Source organism: Microtus pennsylvanicus, chromosome 11 (genome assembly GCF_037038515.1).
Source record: "Microtus pennsylvanicus isolate mMicPen1 chromosome 11, mMicPen1.hap1, whole genome shotgun sequence".
Taxonomy (NCBI): Eukaryota; Metazoa; Chordata; class Mammalia; order Rodentia; family Cricetidae; genus Microtus; species Microtus pennsylvanicus.
In genome coordinates this window covers 12,585,001-12,606,171 of record NC_134589.1, presented here as the reverse complement: position 1 = coordinate 12,606,171, position 21,171 = coordinate 12,585,001, and the positions used below count along the sequence as shown (strand labels likewise).

The window sequence follows — 21,171 nt, the reverse complement described above, 5'->3', positions numbered from 1 at the left end:
TGCAAACAACAAACATATATACAATGCACACACACACACACACACACACAATGTAAGCATACAAGAAATTGGAAAGAATAGGAAAAAATGGTTACAGACTAGTGTACAAGTAAACAGCTCATCTGGTAACTGTGGCCACGTCACACGCTAATCTACCAGGTGGCCACAGTGGGTCCCCAGAACTCCTGCTCAGCAGCTACGGAGCCAAATGCTCGGCTTGCTACAGCTGGCTCTGTTCCCATAGCGCCGAGGGTTTGTTTAGGTCTCCTGGAGGCAGTCTGGCAGTCTGTGGGCTCCAGGACTTCCGAAGCTTGTCAGACAGATTGCTCTGTTCCAGGCAGAGATGTTCCTTGGATAGAACACAGTCTTTCCTGGGCTGGCCAGCAAACGGTGAAGAGTGTTCTAGGGGTGTCAGGGACAGCAGGCCCCAGATATACTCCTGCCTCATTCCCGAAGAAGCCAGCAGTGAGGGGGACCAGACAGGAGGAGCGTTTTGTGTCCTCCACATTTTTTTAAAGATCTATTTATTTATTTTATACATGAGTGCTCTGTCTGCATGTACAACTTTATGCCAGAAGAGGGCATCAGATCCCACTAGAGATGGCTGTGAGCCACCATGTGGGTGCTGGGAATTGAACTCAGGACCTCTGGAAGAGCAGTCAGTGCTCTTAACCTTTGAGCCATCTCTCCAGGCCTGTCCTCTGTATTTTAAGACTGCCCCAAGCATATCAAACTTAGCTAGAATTCCCCCACACTAACAAAGTGGCCAGGCTTGTTTGAACACGAATGTTTACGTTTATGGAGCATCAGTGACTCAGGACGTTACGAGCAAACTAAAATATACAAGGACATCAGGCGACATTGTCACAGGAGGCAAAGGGAGCATAGGGACTAAGAGACAGCGCTCGTAGTTAACAAAGTGTGTGGATTCAGATCCTCTAGCACATATGAGAGGCGGACAGAGCACAACATCCCTGAGCCTCAGTTTGTTTATCAGTAAAAAAGGGGAATAACACGCCTTTCCACACAGGATTGCAAAGAGTAGATAAAGGAATGAGAGCGGAATATTTGGTGAGATGTGAGTTGTCAACTCAGGTCTGCCATGTTGGCGGCAACAGGGATGACGGTAAAGGTGGTGGTGATGGTGATGATGATAACGTGGTGGTGATGCTGGCGGCAGTGTTGGTGATGGTGGTGGTGATGATGGTGATGGTAGTGGTCACTGTGGGGGTGGTGTATGGCGACGCTGGTGGTAGTGGTGACGGTGGTCATGGTATTAGTAGTGGAAATGTGAGGTGAAGGAGGTCATGGAGACAAGATATATCATGTTGATAGGGATGGGAGGAGGCAGGGAAAGGTGCTTATGCAGAGACCACATCACTTGGACTCCTGTATCTGGCTGTGAAGAGCCCCTCAGACACTTTCCCAGTGGAGGCTGAGAGCTTACACCAGGACAATAAGGGGGGGCCTAGATGATCTATTATGCATTTCTCTCCTCTGGCCTTCTGGGTAAGGAGACCAAGGCAGGGGGAGGGGTCCTGTGCAGCTCACTGAGCACCCTGCTGGGCGCTTTGTAAGGGTTATAGCCACAGTGGCCTCCTCCTACCCAGGGAGGAGCACACAGGAAGTCATTCTCACATTGAAAGGGAGAGGGTTCCCTCAGCTTTGGTGCCACAGGGCACAGGACCGGCTCAGTAAGTGTGAACCCATCATTCCCCCTCATCCTCAACAAGCTGCTTTAGAACACACGAGCAATGTGAAGTTCACAAAACAATCTCACTCCAAAACCTCCGATGGGGAGACACTGAGGTTCTGGGACTCTGTGCTCTGTCATCCACACCCAACCCCCAGGCACCCGCGACAGGCACCTAAGATTTGGTTTTGCCCTGAAGCAGAGATAATCCAAATAAGCTACTTGAGAATCAAGCCCAGAACCTTCGCTTCAGCCACACAACATCCAAACCACGCGTCACAGTGGCAACACCTTTAGAAAAATCAGTCGGCAACACACAAACGTAAGTAAATAACCAGACTCTGGTGGGTTGATGGCGGGTTTTAGCAACATCCCTGGCTCCATTCACTTCCTGTTTTGAGCATCTCTAGCCATTTCAGGAGGCAAGGTCAGTAAAAGAGGAGGAAAAAGGACGTTTGGATCTCTGTCCCCTCTCTCCCACTTTCTGTAACCCCAAGGGAAGAGCATGCGACCTTGACACAGGACACTGAGGCAGCAGAGATCACTCTAGCGGGATGCTAGGGAATGAGACTACCATTTCCTAAGACTGAGCTGGGACAGGCTACATCCATTACACATAGCCTATCTCTTAGGACTATTAGAAGTCCCAAAGTAGGGTGAGAGAGATGGCTCAGTGGTCCAGAACACTGGCTGCTCTTGCAGAGGACCCAGGTTCTACTTCCAACACCACAGGTTGCTCAGAAACATCTGTAACTCCAGAACCACAGGACTCAACACCCTCTTTTGACCTATGAGGGCACCAGGCATGCACCTGGTACACATACATACATGGAGGCAAAATAGTCATACACATAAAATAAAAAGAAGTCCCAATGCCAAAGAAGCAAGGTGCTCCAAGCAATGAGATGCCTGAAAGCCTGCTTAGTCCTTCCATCTTCCTCTCATTCCAGCTGCTGACCTGAACCAGGGGAGGAAAAGATAGAACTGCAGTTTTGGCTCTGCGGACCGTCTGTTCTCACAGATTTTCTTCTTATATTCTTTTCCCAAGGAAGAAACGACAACAATGAAGATGTCTAAGTCCTAGTAAATGAGTTGATTCCAGTGACTCAGACCAGGGCAACACTTAACCCTGACCAACAAGCCGCAAGCACCCCTCCAAGACACAGCACAAGGCCTCTTCATCCAGGTCGCCCACACTGAACAGATCCTCTGGCTAGTCCAGTTCTAACCCTAGTGAGCGGGGCAGCCAGAGGTAGCTGGGGCAAATTGGGGAGACAGGAAAGTGGGGAAGCTCAGAAGGAATGGGAACCTGTACTCACAGGGCTACGGTGCACCAGCCAATACGCCTTCTCCTGGCAATCCAGCGCGTACCTGTCAGCTTTGGTCCTTTCCTTACCAGTCCTAAAAAACAAAAAACCAAACAAACAAAAAAAAGCTATGTTCAAGGCCGGGAGTACTTCATATCTCTTAGTCTAAGATAGCATCCGTTCCTGATGCCTTAAACCACCTTCCCCGTCTGCTCAGACAACTCCCAGGAGCCATAATGACAACAGACAGCAAGCATTGCCAACATCACACTTCTGTTCCGGGTACCACGGTCACCATCTTCCCTATTGCGGGAAGCAGAGATGATGACCCTGTGGGCCAAAATGTGACCTCCCCGGCTCCAGATTGGGTTCCTTGCTTTGGCCAACAACATGATCAAGATGGGGACAGGCAGATGCCAGTCCACAGCAGAGATGTGGTACAGCAATGGTGGTCTTAGAGTGTCCCATTTTCTCTCTACCTGTTTGTCCTTCTCTGTCCCTCCAGTGAGTTGGAGACAACTCAGCTTATTTTCAGCCCTGCTGAGGACTTAAAGGTTATCCTGTTTTGTCTAACCATCTCCTCCTGGCCGCTGCAGGAGGAAATAATGCAGGCCGCCTCCTCTCGAAGGGGTGAAACACTCATTACCACACCAAGGGCACCGTCCAGTCCCACTTCCAGGACTAGCCTTGCTCACATTTATTAACGTCTGCTTTACCAGGCAACGGGCAACGTGAGATGACGCACGCACCCTCCTCACGACAGAGCCGGTGGATTTATTTCCCCATTAATGTTCTGTGAATAACATAATAGCATCCAGAGAGCCAGATGGGTGAGCGCTGCCATTTCGGCAGGGTGTTTTACCAACCTCCTCTGGAAATTAAATAGAAACAATGTTGCCCCCGTTCTCCCATAACAACCTAATGGGTTTTCCTCCAGGTTAACCAGGATGACTCCTCAGGAGAATGGACCCCGAGAAGCCTGAGGCTTGCACAGTTTCTATAATGCTAGCTGGTCTTGTAAATAGAGCCAGTCTCTAATGCTCCCAGCAGGCATTTCTGGCTTTGCTCAACAGCATCTATGTGATATATACGATGCCAGGAGAGCCGTGACAGACGCAATTCAAAATAGCCAGTAAATGAGAAATTCATTCAGGTGATCACGTGACTTCTCTCCACAACAGCATTTGTTCACCTTTCATTCATTCATCGATTTATTGATCTCCACTACGTTACAATTACTGCGAGTCAAAACAGCCCCAGCCTTTGAGTTTCTTTCAGTCTAAGCATTACACGAACACTCAAGAAGTAAATAAAGACTTGCCTACCGCATTTTTACTATGAGAAACTATAAAGCAAAAACAAGGATGGTCTCTGTGGTGGTTCTGAACTATGTCTCCATGCCATTTCCATTGGTGGAAGGGTCTATTTCCCCTCCCCTGAGAACCAGGTGGGATTTGCGCTGGCCTTCACCATGGTCAGGCGCAGCATGAGCAATGGCTGGGCCACAAAAGGAAGAGCTGCCACACTGCCGCAAGAAGAAAAGGAGAGGAGGAGGACAGAAGGAGGGGCTCAGCATAACAGAAACTACCCCATGGGTCAACCCACACTGCCCATCTAGTTTTGTGGCAGGGTCCTAAGTCTGAAATCAGAGGTAGTCTTTGAGTTAAGTCGTGGAGTCAAGGGGAGGGCTGGTGTCTCAGAAGAAATAAACCTTTCAGGAATTCCCCATCACACTGCACCTGGAAGTGAAGAGAGGAGAGAATTTCCCAGGAGTCTGGGTACTCAGAGATTTAGCTAGAGTTGGTGGAGGAGGAAGTGGGAGCCACTGAGAACTGCCTCTGAGCTGCAGTGCCTGCAAGGGTTATGTCAGGGTGTGTGGGTGGCTGGGATTATCCCAGTTGGAACACAGAAGTAGAGGGGAAGGCATGGAGGGCTGGGGAGATACACACAATTCCATCTCTGTATTCCTGGGACCAACTTAGGAACCAGTTTGGAACCCATTAGGAATGCAAAACTGTACACCAAATAGAATTTAATAATTCCAGACCAACCGAGTAAGCTTGATCAAATAAATTTAACCTCTTCAGGCCTCCGTTTCCCAACTTAAAAAGATGAAGAGAGAAGATAACCGTGGCTGACACATTCATGCCAAGCACATCTTATATAAAATAAGAGGGCACCTGTGAACACCACATGAAGCCAGGCAAGCAAATATCAATGGCGTGTTAGCAAGTTCCCTCTGTGTTGCTTTGTCTCAAACATGTCAGGCAGGAACACATTGGAATCTGAAGGAGTAGTGAGATCTCTCATCAGTACCCCACAGGGGCACGGCGGTGAATCTTTAATTGCCAACACCACTGGATTAGAATTACCTAGGAGGCACATATCTGGGTATAACCGTGAGGGCGTTTCTAGAAAGGGTTAACTGAGGTGGGAAAACCCATCCTGTAGACGGCACCATCACATGGGCTAGACCAAACAAAGAGGCAAAAGCAAGTCAAGTACCAGCATTCATTGCTACGTTTCCTGTGTGTGGGTGCAATGTGACCAGCTGCCTTGGGCCCCTGCCACCATGGACTAGACCCCCAAACTGTGGGCCAAAATCCTTCACTCTCATGTACTGTGGTCTCACTTCAGCTCCTAAGTTTGTCGTTCTGTGTCCTGAGGTCCGAGAAGGCATGACAAAGCAGCAGATGACCTACGGCAGGCCCAAAGGTGAGCGAGAAACGAACCCTGTGAGCCTGTGAATTGTCGTGGGAACAGGCATTGCCAGTTAGACACTCCACACTCTGCTTCAGCCACAGAAAATACCTGCACAGGGCACTCTCCGTCTTCTGCCTGCTTAGAACACCCCCCTCTCCCCCTCCACCCACCACCAACATCCTTCAGAGTTAAAGGATTCTACTTCTGCAGCTCCCTCTACAGATCTGGTCACATGACCCTCATCTCACGGTACTGCATCCTACTGTGTCAAGTCTGCCTGACATGCTGGGCTGTGTCCTCTGTTCCCTAGCCCTAGCCTGGACTTTATCACAGACACGCTCACCGTGGGCTGGCTTTAATCAAAGGAAACGGTGGGATAGGACGATGCATTCATTGGTAAGGTGCTCGCCTCCCAAGCACGGGGACCTGAGTCTGACCCTCCAGAACCCACATAACTACATAGATAAATATTTTTTAAAGCTACACATGGTTTCGTATCCTTGTAATTCTAGCACTGGAGAGAGAGACAAGCAGATTCCTGAAATTCTCAGGCCAGACAGCCTGGATCACTTAGAACTGCAGAGTCCCAAGCCAGTGAGAGGTTCAGTTTCAAGGGATAAGGGAGCTGGCACCCGTGCATCACCAAGGTTATCTTCTAACTGGAGCACACAGACACACATCACATATACACACACGCACGCACACATACACATCACACATACTACACACGCACACACACATACACCACACATACCACACACACACATACACACCACACATGCACACACACATACACATCACACATACTACACACGCACACACACATACACCACACATACCACACACACACATACACACCACACACACACACACACACACACACACACCCTGAAATTTAAGCTAAATAACACAAAAGGAAAGAAGAAGGGGAGAGGAGAGACAGCCCATAGACAAGATGTGGGACCACATTCTACTCACCGGTACTGCTCTTTGGCCTGCATAATGACAAAATCCCACTTGTAATTAATTTTTTTGTTCAGAAAATCATAATTTTCCTAGAAGAGAAAAACAAAATGAGGACAGTCTGTCTCCTAGAATGGGTCACAATGCATCAAGTCAGCAAAGGATACCCTGGCTCCCCACACCCCAGTGTTTCCCATTGCTTCACTGTCCTTGGCTTCATTTGCTTTGTTTAAAATAAATGTATCCCTCCCCCAAAAGAAACAAATCTAGGCAGTGGTGGCGCACACCTTTAATCTCAGCACTTAAGAAGCAAAGGCAGGCAAATCTCTAAGTTTGAGGCCAGTCTGGTTTACAGAATGAGTTCCAGGACAGCCAGAGCTACACAGCAAAACTCTGTGTCAAAAATAAATAAATTAAATTAAAATAAGAGAAATGTATCCTAAATCTGATTATGGAGAAAAAAGGTGGAGGGTGGCAGTAGAAATTATATTCAACAACAGAACCTAGAGAGTGAGATTGGCCCGGTGGCACAGGCCAGTGATCCCAGCTTCTCAAGGGGCTGAGAAAGAAGGATCATAAGTTCAAGTCCAAACCAAGTAGTACAGTGAGATCCTTTCTCAAAACAACAACAACAACAAAAAACTTTTGAAAGAGCTGAGAGTACAGCTCAGAACTTTGCTTACTATAAGAAGAGAGAGAAGGAAGAAAGGCCTGCAAACTGTCTGAAACTATCACAATGAAATCCAATATTTTCTGCTATTAATATATGCTAATAAAGAATTCCCAAAGATTAACCCTGACTTGATATGATAGATGGATGTAATTGGGTAAGGACAAGTTTTTAAAGAATTAAAACCCATAAAGATTATTGCCCTCTGCCGGATATGTCAACCTTATGTACTGAGTAAGCTTTTGTGGTCATCTTTACACCACTTAGAGTCACCTGGGAAGAGGGAATCTCAACTGAAGAACTGCCTTGATCGGACTGGCTGGGGCACATAATCTGTGGGACATTGTCTTACGGAACTGTTAATTGATGTATGAATTTCAGGCCACTCCAGGCAGTGCTATTCCTAGGCCGGTGGTCCTGGACTATGTAAGAAAACCAGCTGAGCATAAGTCAGTGAGAAAGAGAGTAAACAGGAGTATTCCTCCATGGCTTCTACTTCAGTTTCTGCCTCAATTTCCCTCAGTAATGGACTGTAACCTGGAAATATAAACTTAAATAAACCCTTTCTTCCCAGAGTTGATTTTTCGGTCATGATACTTATCACAGCAACAGAATAAAACTAAGATACCTTCCAACGTTTCAGACATGTTCTTTGGGAAATCTGACCCACTAATGCCAAAACTGAAAAGTCTTTCCTATTGTTTTGACACCATAAATTTAAGTTTGAATTTGTTAATCCAGGGCTTGTGTTACCATGTATATTAAGTTACATCATCTGAGTACAACAAAAAGAACAGAGTAGCCTCAGTATCCCCAGTCATCACCAAGGCAAGGGCTTAAATCACAGCAGGAGAAAACAGAAGCAGCACATGAAAAAGAATGTTTCAGTAAGTTGTAATCAAATCAATGAATGGGTAGATGAATGGACGGTAGGTGGAAGATGGGTGGATGACAGAGGATGGTTGGGTGGATGGATGGATAATGGTGGATGATGGAGAGATGATGTAGATGGAAGGATGGAGGATAGATGGGTAGATAAACGAATGATGGACAGATGTAGTAAAGTGGGGAAGAGAGAATAATAGCTCATGACTACATACATTCCATTCCATTATAAAACTCTAGTTGAATATGCCTCTGTACCTTTTCATATTCTTCTAAAATCCCTTTCTTCTTGATATTCCGCTTAGCTAGATAGATGGCTGGAAAAGAAAGCAATGGTATTTCCCATCGTTGTCATATTCCAAAACCCCCAGGTCGTCGAAAAAGATGTTCAGCCAACTAGGTCCCTTCCCATTTCCTCATCCCAGCCTCCGGGGATACTTCTAATACAGATGTGAACTGACATAAAGGTCACGATGACAGCTAGACAAATGTCACCCAAATGTAGCATGCAAATAAGCAGTGTGTGAGGCAAGGGCAGAGGCATACAAGTAGGGAAGTATTTACCGTAGTCTGTGTCTTCAGCTGGCCACTGCTGAGTGGGCCAGAAATACGGTGTCTACAAAAGAAAGTGGAAAACCATGGTTACCCACAGGGCTGGGACCCCATGGACCCTCAGCTCTAGAATGAGAAAGATGGCACTACCTTAGCCTGCTGCACCATTTCTACATCCCTGATCTGTGAGAATATAAAGCCAACTGGTCTACCCCACATTAGCATCTAAGATCAAGGTCAAAGCTCACCTGAAACCGGTAGAGACTGCTGTCGGGCTTGAGGATAAGATTCTTGGGATCTTGCAAGGGATAGATGTAGCCGTACTTGACAATAAAGTTGCCCAAGTTCTGTGCCTCTGGGGAGAAGGAGTTTCCAGATAAAAGTTAGGAGTGGGGCCAAAACTCGAATGTCATGGCTCAGCCCGCCCCCCAAACTCCAAGAGAGTACCCTATTCTTACAACATAAGACCTGAAGACTGGGAAAGAGGTTCTTTTTCAAAGATTATTTGATTTTTTTATGTGCATGTATGTATATGCAGTACATGAGTGTGTGAGCAGGAGCATGTACATATGTCTAAATCAGAAGCCAACATCAGGTCTCTTCCCCTATTGCTCTCCACCTTACTGTTTTCAGATAGGGCCTCTCACAGGACACGGAGCTCATCATTTCAGCTAGAGTAGTGGCCAGTGAACCCACAAGGCCTCTCCTGTCCCACTTCCAGCTCCCAGGGTGGGGAGAGAATAAATAGAAGGAGAAATCTAGGCTCAAGGAAGAGAGAAGAGGGAGGAGCGAGAAAAGGAGGAGAGGAGGATGCCAGGGCCAGCCACACAGACACACAGTCAGTCATGAGTAAGAAAGAAAGAAATATATACAGAATAAAAAAAAAGGTAAAAAACCCAGAGGCAAATACAGTTAAAGAAAAACAGGATAATTTAAGCTAGAAAAGATGGCTAGAAACAAGCCAAGCTAAGGCCGGGCATTCATAAGTAAGAAAAAGTCTCCATGTATTTATTTGGGAGTTGGGTAATGGGCCTCCAAAAAGTTAAAAATAAAAAATAAAAATAAAAAACAGCTACACTACCTTTTGTTTTCCCCTCTAGTACCCTATGCAATCAGTAATTGCATAGGCCAAGGCCTCACCCAGATTAGAGATCCAAAGGCGCTGGATGATCCACTGTAGAACATCACCTCCTGCAAAACAGAGATGTAATTGATCTATGCCAAGACCTCTCAGCATATGTAGCCCAGGACCACAACACTCTCCTCCACGCTGTGCCTCCTCACTAGTAGGCAATCCTATTCCTACTCAAATAACTCAGAACAATTCAGATCCACTGTGAGCAGACCCCACCAGATCTGCAGTTTAACCTCCACTTTACATGGTCTTTTATCCATTCATTTGCTTGTTTTTATTGTGAGGCAGTCTTAATAAGTTGCCCAGGCTGAGAGTTAAATCGCTCGATATAGTCAATGTTGTCTTGAACTCCTAATTCTTTTTTTTTTTTTTGTTTTTTGTTTTTTGTTTTTTCGAGACAGGGTTTCTCTGTGGTTTTGGAGCTTGTCCTGGAACTAGCTCTTGTAGACCAGGCTGGTCTCGAACTCACAGAGATCCACCTGCCTCTGCCTCCCGAGTGCTGGGATTAAAGGCGTGCGCCACCACCGCCCGGCTTGAACTCCTAATTCTTGTTTCCATCTCCCGCTCCGTCTTTACCTCATTCTCTATCTTTATCTTTTTACCACAAAATCATTTAAAGACCACCACCCATCAATTAAACAGCAAACAGACTGAGTCATCCTACTTGGGAAGAAAAAGTAGGTCCGCGGTCAGCTAGGGTTCTGAATGGAGTTTGCACACACAAGAGTGAACCAGAACCTGGGGTTGGAATGGAAGAAAGGTTGAGAGCAGCGATGATCCTCCTACATCCAAGTTTCTAGGTATAACACTTAGGAGCCAGAGAATTCTAAATTCAAACCTTAAAGTTTGTGCAAAGGTACTTTTATCCCAGTGGAGGAGGGAACCTATTTTAGTAACGTTTTGTAGGTTGATACGAAACTTTGGAAAGTAGAATGTGGGCTCCCTTTGTGCTCTTTCTTCGGGCCCTGCACGTCTCAGATTATGGAGGGGCACTGCACAGAGCTAAGACTGTGTAAAACGAAAGGGAGGAGAGAAAGAGGCAGGCAGAGATGAGTCAAGAGAGACGATGGACCCATTTACACATCGCTGAGCACTTAGGTTTATCTAAGGATGGAGACAAAAATAAGTTTGGAGAAGTCTGGAGCAACTGTAGAACCTGTGGGAGTTCTGAGCTCATTTCTCAGCCCAAGGCCTCTAGTCTCACTACCAGACGCTCCTTGTACAAGAGCAGTGGCAACTCCAAAGAAAAACAAGGTGCCCAGAACCAACCTCCCCAACCCAGACACTACCTGGTAGATGCCAATGGCCACATTCTCCACATCCTCAGCCTGATTCCCAAAAGTTAAGAGTCTGGTCCCTACCCGCATAGGTACTGACCTATGAATGCCAAAGGTCAGAGCTCAAGGTCCTGTCATTGGCATCTTTGCGGCTAGCCGTCACAAATGATACTTCCCTCTTCAGAGGTAAGGACATTTCTTTTATAGCCTTCCAAACAGGTCCACATGACCTAATGTCTGGACCCAACTATCTGACACAGTTGTGGTTAAGTATGAACCACCTGTACCTCTTCCTTATATATTCTGTAGGCTGTGATGGATAACCAACCATTCTCCGTCGGTACCCACACGCCACCACTGCTGCTTCCAACGTCTTCTCCTCCTGTGACTCTCAGCTTTGACTCGCCCCCAGTTGGCGGTTCCCAAGCAAGACGCTTCATCTTCTAAAATCCTAGGCCTCTGTGTGTCAACCAACATTCCGCTCCATTCCCCTCTTTAAAGGCATGCAGCTTGCAAGTCTGCCTCAGGCAGCCATCAGGCTGGTTAGCACTCTCCACTAAGGAGCCCAGGGCTTTCTCATCCACTTAACTGCTTCCTGAAATAGACCAAACGAATTTACGGCGCCACTAGCATCTGCACCTCGGGGACTGTGCTGGCAGGCTGCTGTGCAGACTCCACAGCCGACAGTTCCCAGAAGCCCTGCTTCCTGCCGTAGAAGAACCTGGATGCACATTTGCCATCACTGGCTCTGCCTTGGCAGGGAGGGGGCTCCTCCCTCATGATCTGTTTCTACAGAAGGTAGAACTCAAGAGAAGACAGGGCAGATGGGTAGCCTCACCCAAATCTAGAAACCACGTATAACCCGTGTCCACAGAAAGAAAGTACACACACACACACACACACACACAGGATAAGATGGAGGCAAATCTCAAAGCCAGACTCAAATTCAAGGTCCCTCATGAATGGGCTCAGTGCTTTAGGGCTCAGTTCTTAACCTCTTCCTTGTTTCAATACTGGGGATTGAACCCAGAACCTCCGCCATGCTAGGCAAGAGCTGTACCACTGAGCCAAAGCTACAGACTTCTTTATATATCTACAGCCCCTTCTATAAAACAGGGGTTGTCATACCCACCCCTAACTTTATCCTGGTTGTTGGCAGACACAGAGAAGGAAACTGCCAACTTTCCCAAGCTGTGAATCAGCGGCCACATGCTGGGCCCTTGAGCAGCAGGGTTTCTTTCATCCCTGCACCTTGTCTCAGACAGGGCTTTCTGTAGCAGCTCTAAAGTGGGAAAGGCAGAGAAGGGCTAGGAAAGGTGTATTTGAGGGATTAAGCCCCAGGCGTCCCACTCACGTTTAGGGCTCTCTGCACAGCTAACACAGAACTAATCCACATCCTCAGTAAGCTTTTGTTAGACATCTTTACACGGACAACCACGCCAAGCACTGGGGTTACCAGCCAGCAAGCCAAGAACTTCCCACTGAAGGGTTCTCTAGTCCAGAATTAGCGAATTCAAGGCAGAAATGACCGACAGTCACCAGGATGCCTTCAAGGACAGCTGCCTCTTAAAACAATGCGAAGAACAGAGATACCCAACAAAATCCTACCCCGGGGTCTCCACTCTTTAGATGCCCAGGGCCACTCTAGTCCCACTCTCCCACGTGTCCCTGAACTGCTCCAAAGCACTCCAATCAATTCCTATTTTGCCCCAACAAGCCATAGTGGGTCTTTGGTTACTTGCGCGGGAGAAACCCCTGACGATACATTGCCACCATCCTGGGTTTCTCGCTGTAACGCATGAATGACGACCTCTGCCTGAGAGATGGCTCAGATGTGATTGAGCTTGTGCTGCCCCGGGGTCCTGCAGGCAGCAGATGCCTGATGAGTAGTGAGATCACCCGCCAGTGCTCTATCCCTCCCCATGTCTCTTAGCACCCGTAAGGTAGGACAGGTATGACCACCCTGGTGGGTTTTTTTTGCTTTGTTTGTTTTGCTTTTAATCAGGGACACATTCAAAGCCATCAGAAGGATGATGGAGACAGCATATCTCTACAATGTGAGGGCATCTTATATGAAGAATACACAGTCTAGGGGCTGGGGACTGCTCAGTTGTTGAAGTGTTTCACACACAAACATGGGGACCCGAGTTTAATTTGCAACACCCATTTTGGGGTGGTTGTTTGTTCTGTTTTGTTTTTAAAGCCAAGTGTGATAACAAGAAGGCTGGGGAGACATACAGGCAAGTTCAAGTCCAGTTAGGGTCCCTGTCTCAAAATACAAGGTGGATGACCCCTGAGGAACAATAGCTAAGGTTGATCCTTTTCATATATGTGCAGAGAGAGAAGGGGAGGGAAGGAGGGAGGGAGGGAGGGAGGGAGGGAGGGAGGGAGGGAGGGAGGGAGGGAGGAAAGGAGGGAGGGAGGAGGGAGGAGAGAGAGAGAGAGAGAGAGAGAGAGAGAGAGAGAGAGAGAGAGAGAGAGAGAGAGAGAGAGAAATACGCTCAGATCAGATCATGGGTAGAGTCAAGAGTGCAGGTCCACAAATCCCTGGCTCAGAGGCACAGTTGACTTCTGCAGGCACCGGGCCCTGCCATGGCATCTTCTCTAATACAAACCCTGATCATAGAACATAGGTAACAGACCAAGCAAAATGCATTCTCATGCTCAAACCCTGCACCCCCAATACACTACTCTCCCCAAGTGATGCTCCGGAGTACCCTTAAAACTCCTGCAAGGAGGAACTAGGGGCTCCATCCGCATGGGAAAGCTCCAAAGGGTCTGGAGTAAACTAGAAGGAAGACAAAAGCCTTTGTTTCCCAGCCAAACAGTAGTAAATATTTTAGTTTTGGGAATCTAATGCGGTCTGAACACAGCCATATATCACACCTTTGCAGCTGGAACAACAACGCAGCTGCCAATCACACATAACAGAAATGAAGCCTTACTTAGAAACATGGGCTGTGGGCAGTTTGGCAGGTGTCTTGGTTAGGTGTCTACTGCAGTGATAAAAACACCTTAACCAAAAGCAGCTTCAGAAGGAAAAGGTTTGTTTGGTTTATATATCTCAGGTCATAGTCCACTGAGCAAAGCCAAGGCAGGAACCTGGAGGGAGGAACTGAAGCAGAAGCCATGGAGAAGGGCTCCTTACTGGTTTGCTCCTTATGGCTTGCTCAGCTTGCTTTCTTATACAGCTCAGGACCCAGGGATGGTACCGTCCCCCCTCCATGGGCCAAGCATGCCCACATCAATCCCTTAACAAGAAAACGCCCTATAGCCTTGCCTACCTGAGTCTCCTCTTTCTAGATAACTCTAGCTTAAGCCAAATTGACAAAAACAAACAAGCAAACAAAGACATAATAAACCAACCAGGACAGAATATGGGCTCAAGGTTGCCAATCCCCTTGTGGGTTTTGTTTCGAATCACCACCTAAGCCACAAAGCCACCTCACCTGTCATGGCGTGAGGGACGCTGGTGACCAAGACCCTCTGGTTCTGCATCCTGACTCCTGTCTCTGGGTTCTGCATATCCTTCACCAGAGCTTCAATCTGCAAGACAGAACAGGAAGAGCCTGGTGAATGGAAAAGTCATTCCAGAAGCTCCCCACAGTGCAAGCAGGATCCGAAGATGCAAAGGGAACCCAGGGCTTCCAACCTGGCCCAGGAGCCACATGGGCACTGAGCAGCTACAGGAACCACAAGTGAGTTCTGCAGACACCTCCCTCGCTGGAAGGCCTCAAAGGGATTTGGCACAGGAAATGTGCAAAGGCTCAAGATCACACTGCCCTCAACAAGAAAGATTCCAATAGACAGAAAGTGAAGGAGGCATGGGTCGGGGGCAATGCCCAGGGACTTTGGGAGACAGAGAACCGAGGGAGAGGAGGTGCTGTTTGAAGTGGGAATGGCAGGCAGAGGTCGGGTCATAATGGGCTTTACACGCCATTCCTGAGTTAGGTTTTGGTCCAGCAGCTGTTTCTGGGGAGCCTTTTGGAAATGTGCCCATAATAAAGACAAGAACATGGAGGCAGAAAGAGGTTTCTCCAAGGTAGAAAAAGATGAGGTGGTCCATGGTCTATTCAGAGTTACTGCAACCATCCAGGAATAATTTCGTGGGACTCCTTCTTTTGTCACCATACCCTAAAGTCATCCCAGCCTGAGAGTTGATGAACCACGGATTCCACTAGAACGTTTTCTAGGATCCGTTTCTCACTTTTTCCTCTTACTATTTCGGGAGGTTGCCTTTCCGGCGGTGACGACCTCCCTATGAGAGCATGCCTCTCGCAAAGGATCTCCTTCATCCCTCTCCAGAGGAGGAAAAGAGGAAACACAAGAAAAAGCGCCTGGTGCAGAGCCCCAATTCCTACTTTATGGATGTGAAGTGCCCAGGAGGCTATAAAATCACCACGGTCTTTAGCCATGCACAGACGGTGGTCTTGAGTGTTGGCTGCTCCACTGTCCTCTGTCAGCCTTCAGGCGGGAAAGCAAGGAAAGCAAGGCTGACAGAAGGATGCTCCTTCAGGAGGAAGCAGCACTGAAAAGCACCGGATTCGAGATGAGTGGGAACCATCCCAATAAACACATTTTGGATAAAATATATATATATATATATAGGGAGGTCTACTCTCGCCATCCTACTCAACGTTACAGCTTTACACCCTCAGATCTCCTGGTCCCCAGTTGCTTTTTCTATAGCATTCAACTTCTAACACACAAGGCAATTGGCTTCCGTATAGTGTTTACATGGTGTCTCCCTTTGCACCTGGAAATTCAGATTTTGGAGGCTGGTCTTTTTCTGCCGACGTCTCCTGCTGTATTCCAAATCCCGGGAGGAGTATCTTACATGGAGGCCATGCTAAACGCATCAGATACATAAATTAATAAGCAAAGGAAAGCAGTGTGGGGGTGGTGGTTAGGAGACAGGGCTCTGAACACTCTGGTAAAATGAGAAATGGCTGTACTCGGAAGAGAGAGGCAGACGTGATGCCAAGGTTTGTGACCTATCCGACCCGAGTAGGTTAGTTACCAGAAAAGAAAAATCCCAAAGAATGTTTAGGAATGTAGCTCTGTGTTAGAGCCCTGCCTAGCGTTATGGAGGTCCAGGGTTCAGCCCCCAGTGACTTGAGGGGAAGTAGAGGAAGGAAGGGTGAGGAGAGGAGAGGTTCAGAGGAGAGAAAGGGAAGAGGGAAAGACAGAAGCAGGCACATCACTCCTGCCCTGGCCCTCTTGGAAAGGGCTGCTGAGAGCCACACTATCTGGAGAGGACTGCCCTGGGTACAGAAAAAGCAAGAGTCAGGAGACAGATTGAAAAGCAATGAATATCCAAGAGCGTGCTGAAGCCAAAGAAAGTGAACAAACAGTCCAAGGGAGCTTGAAGCATAGGAAGACGTCACAAGACTTTTCATTGTTAAGACTGTTTTATCTTCTGTTGGGCGTGTTAGCACATGCCCGTAATGCCAGCATTCAAGGGAGAGAGGCAGGAGGATCACAGCAAGTTCCAGGCCCGCCAAGGCTACACTGTGAGATCCTGTCTCAATAAAACCAAAATGAGGGCCAGGAAAATGGCTTAGCAAGCAAGGGTGTTTGCTGCACAAGGGTGGAGACCTAGCTTTGATCCTCAGAGCCCCCATCGAGGTAGAAGGAGAGAAGCAACCGCACAGGGCTGTCCTCTGACTTGCATGTGTGCACGGTAGCACACAGACCACACCGCACTCATACACAAATAATTAGCTCAGTTTTTACAAAGCCAATAAATAATATTTTCCGCAGAATATGGTGGCAAATGACAGTAACCCCAGCACTTGGAAGGTGGAGGTGGTAGGATTGTTGCAAGTTCGATACCAGCCTGGACTACATAGTGAGTTCCTGGCCAACCAGGGTTACATAGGGTTACATAGTGAGACTTTGTCTCCAAAAAAAAAAAACAACAACATCAAAGTAATATTTCCACTTGAAAAAACTAAATAAAAATAAAACAAAAAATGTTTTATAAGCTCAAAAGAAATGACCTAGATGTTTCTATTGGCATTTGTGGTTGATACTGACTAAAGGTTCCAAACTTCACCTCCCTCAGGAAGTCTCCAATAATAGGGAGACTACTCAGTCCCTCCCTAAAATCAGTGCTTCAGCAAGCAGGTATAGTCCTGGGCAATGCTGGGAAACCAAAGACCGACAGTGGGGCCGGAAGCCTAAAAACTTAGCGTCTAGTGTAATCATTTCCCCCTGCCCTCTGTGAAGATATTCCAAGATCCCAGAGGATGTTAAAGCCACAGATAGCGGGGCTGGAAAGATGGCTCAGTGGTTAAGAGCACTGACTCTCTGCCAAAGAACCCAGGTTCAATTTTCAGCACCCACATGACAGCTCACAACTGTCTGTAACTCCAGTTCCAGGGAATCTGATGCCCTTATACAGACATACATGCAGGCAAAACACAAATGAAATTTTAAAAACCCACAGACAGTACTAAACCCAGGATATATTAATTTGTCCTAAACATGCACAGCAATAATAAAATTTAATTTATATATACTGTACACAAAGTATTATGATATGGATCTGAAAAGTCCCTCCAAAGACACGTGTGTTGAAGGCTTAGCCGCCAAAGCTGTATAGAAGGGGGGCTTGGAGAAAGTGATTGGATCATGGGGATTCTAACCACTGGGTTAATCAATCCATCTATGAGTTCATAATCTGACAGACTATTGGGGGTAATGGGAACTCAGGGGGAAGGAAGGAGTTGGAGGGTAGGGTCCTCGGAGACATATCCTTGCAAGCTATATCCTATCTTGTCTAGACCCTCTTCCCCACTCTCTTTTCTGTCTCCCTCCCCATTGAGTTCATTTGGGCTGAGGTTGATCCCAAGGTAACAATAGGAGATAAGGAGATACAATGAAGACCGTGTCCGAAAGATCGTATGCCCCGCTCCCAGAGCAAATCTTACAAGACAGGAAGAAGGTAAGCAGTAGGAAGGTCAGATGGTAGATACAGGTCTCCCAGCTAAAGAGCAACTGGAGCCACAAGTTCGTGAAGGGAACCAACTCATGAGAATAAAGAACCCCCTCAGCCTTTCCCTTGGTCCACAGCTCTGTCCTGAGGCCTGGGAGCTGCTCACACCTGGACCAGCCTGCACACATCCTCACTAATGCCCAAAGCAAGCTGCTCTCCAGTTCACTTGCTTCTTCTCAATTTAACAAACCTGATTCTATCACCATTGCCTTCCTGTGACTTAACCCAACGACTTCTCCTCCAACACTGAGCAGCCGCTATGATAAACAGATTTTTTTGCAACTTGAAGGTGCTTGTGGTCGGAAGCAAAATGAACCCCAAGTTCTCACTCCCCCCACCCTGGGAATTCTTTCTCTCTTAACTGAAGAACTTGGGACAGCCCATTTAAGAGCATGGGATTCCTCTCTCTTCTCTAAAATGGGACCACGGCAATTTGTGCCTCCATGATGCACATGGTTTGATAACAGTATGGTATCTAATGAAGCAACTGTGTTAGAATGATCTATAGAAACATGTATGTGCATATGCACATGGTCTATAAAAAGAAAGACATATAGGGTGAATATCCCTTATCCAAAATGCTTGATACCAGAAGCGCTTTGAATTTCAGATCTGGGATATTTCCATATACACAGCACATCTCAGAGATGGAAACCTGTTATGTCTAAACATAAAATTCATTTTTATTGCATGTACTGTTTCTGACATGTGACCATAGAAATTTTTTATATTATTTTTCACATGAACTGTTTTTTGTGGGGGTTTTTTTTGGTTGTTATTTTGTTTTGTTGTTGGAAGTGGTGGTGATGGTATTTGCTTTTTGTTTTGTTTTGTTCTGTTTGTTTGGTTTGGTTTGGGATTTTTTTTTTGGTGTGAACTTTTTTGATTGTAGCACCACACTGATACTCAGAAAGCTCCTAATTCTGGAGTGTTGGTTTCATATTCCTAGTGTTTGGTTTGGTTTTGATTAGGGGTGCTGGGAGCATAAGCAGCCATGCTTATATTCATTTATATTAGTAGCATGCATGCAATTAATGCATCTTTGGAACTTAGCAACAGGTCTGTGCTTAGATAACCCAGGGACAAAAATCCAACTTTGTAGTCAAAGGCCAGTCATTTGTTTCCTGGCCATTCAGACCTGAAATAATCACACAGAAACTATATTATTACTCATATTTGGCCAATCACTTAAACATATTGCTAGCTAGCTCTTGTATCTTAAACTAATCCATTTCTATTAATCTGTGTATCACCTACCTGTAAGGTTCCATTCATCCAATGTCTGTCTCCTGCAGCGGCTACCTGGCCTCTCATTGACCCCACCTACCCTCTCCTCCTCTGTCTGCTTGGAACTCCTGCCTTGCCCTACTCTGTGCTGCAATAGGCCCAAAGCAGCTTCTTTTTTTAACCAATGGTATTCACAGCAAATGGAGGGGAATCCCACATCACAGCTCCACCACTGAAACAAACTCAGGTGTTCATTGAGCTCTGGCAGGGTACAAACAAGTGAAAGCTATACCCTGAGACAGCAGAGGTACACCACTAGTCCTCAGAAAGTGACAGAAACAGTGACACGAAAATGAGTTTGCTAGCACCAAAGCCAAAAATCTGAGTGCGGCGAGAGCCCAGTTCAAAGCTCTGCTCCAGTCTAGAAGTGAGAAGTCTTAAGTAATTGCTAAATCTGGGGGTCAGTGGTAGAGCACACACTCATCCTAAGTTTGATACCCAGAATCCAAAACAAACACATACAAAGCTGAAGTCGAACATTTTCTTGATTTATTTGACTCTCCATAAACTAAAGCCTACCATCTACATCATCATGAGGATACCACAAAGATTCGATGTGGTTACGCATTGAAAGCCTTAGGATACACTGTAGTATTTACAAGATCAAAATTACACACTGAACTACAAACCAAAAAATAAGGACAATGCTGGTGGTTTAAGAGCTGGGAGAGGAAGGGAACTACCAAAACTCTGCGAGGAGGGCGGGCAGAATTGCCCTTAGTCGTGAAGACCAGGCTGCGCTCCAACAGGCTGAAGGCAGTGAAGAGCACTGAGCCTCCACAGGACGACATGGGGAGGCTGTCGCTTGTACTCTGGTGATCACAATGCTGCTTCAGACAGTGGTATAGGCATTGCTCAACAAAATCAAAAATCGACTTTAAGGACCTCTGTGATCCAGCCATTCCACCCCCAGATAATCAAGTAAAGGAAATGAAATCAGGATCTTGAGAGGAAATCTGCACCCCACCCCCAAGTTCACCCCTTCATTATTCACAATGGCCAAGATGAGGAAAGAATGTAGGTAGCTATCAATAAGTTAAAAGATAAGTAATATGTGATGTACACATGCCAGAAGACAAGGCTGCAATAGTTAAGGATTCGGGTGAGCAGTGGACATTAATTCATCTCGGTAAATGAAAGAAGTCGGACACAAAAGTAGACAGGGCACTCAGATGAAGAACCGTTTAAAGGCAAAGGCAGCCTATAGACTGCTGGATGCCAGGCACTAAGAGAAGAAATGGGGATTTGCTAATTGATGGCTATAAAATTTCAGCTAAGAAGAGAAAGTCCTAGAAACATGCTGTACAATATTGGGGTCATTTGTTGTTAACACTGTGCACATAAAAATTTAAGCCAGGTCTCATGTAAAGTCTCACCACAATAAAATAAAATTAAAAATAAAATAAAGAGAGACTAACCCAGCCGCCGCGGAGGTTAGAGATCATCCAGGGAAGCCCTGAACTGCAAAGTTCTCCCCGCTACCACCCCCTCAGCTACCTTGCTCTGAAGCTAGAGGGCCCCCACCTTCTCAAGAGCGTGGGCCTATGTCCTCATTCAGCACTCAGGGGTAGCGGGTGCTTTTCATCTTTATTGCAAAATTAGCATTTGCAGCTAAACAACCATCTCAAGACACAGGCTGGAATCAGGGGTGCGCCAAGGCCAAAGTTCAACCTGAAGGCGAGAGCCAGCAGCATCAGGG

At 46.7% G+C, this 21,171-nt stretch overlaps 2 protein-coding genes across 3 annotated transcripts in view; one reads left to right on the top strand and one right to left on the bottom strand.

Annotated features, from left to right (window-relative positions):
• Nucleotides 1-21,171, bottom strand: part of Rgs9 (regulator of G protein signaling 9) — a 73,045-nt gene that overhangs the window by 43,506 nt on the left and 8,368 nt on the right. For both annotated transcript variants that reach the window (XM_075990277.1, XM_075990276.1), the window contains exons 2-8: nt 14,635-14,731; nt 9,914-9,964; nt 9,022-9,128; nt 8,786-8,837; nt 8,480-8,538; nt 6,682-6,758; nt 3,013-3,094 (exon numbers count right to left, since the gene is read on the bottom strand). In XM_075990277.1, coding sequence (XP_075846392.1) covers nt 3,013-3,094; nt 6,682-6,758; nt 8,480-8,538; nt 8,786-8,837; nt 9,022-9,128; nt 9,914-9,964; nt 14,635-14,731 — 525 coding nt within the window. The remainder of the gene's footprint in view (nt 1-3,012; nt 3,095-6,681; nt 6,759-8,479; nt 8,539-8,785; nt 8,838-9,021; nt 9,129-9,913; nt 9,965-14,634; nt 14,732-21,171) is intronic.
• On the top strand, nt 15,446-15,763 carry LOC142831764 (small ribosomal subunit protein eS27-like). The gene has a single exon (XM_075942152.1). The coding sequence runs from the start codon at nt 15,454-15,456 to the stop codon at nt 15,715-15,717; it is 264 nt and encodes an 87-aa protein (XP_075798267.1). The 5' UTR covers nt 15,446-15,453; the 3' UTR covers nt 15,718-15,763.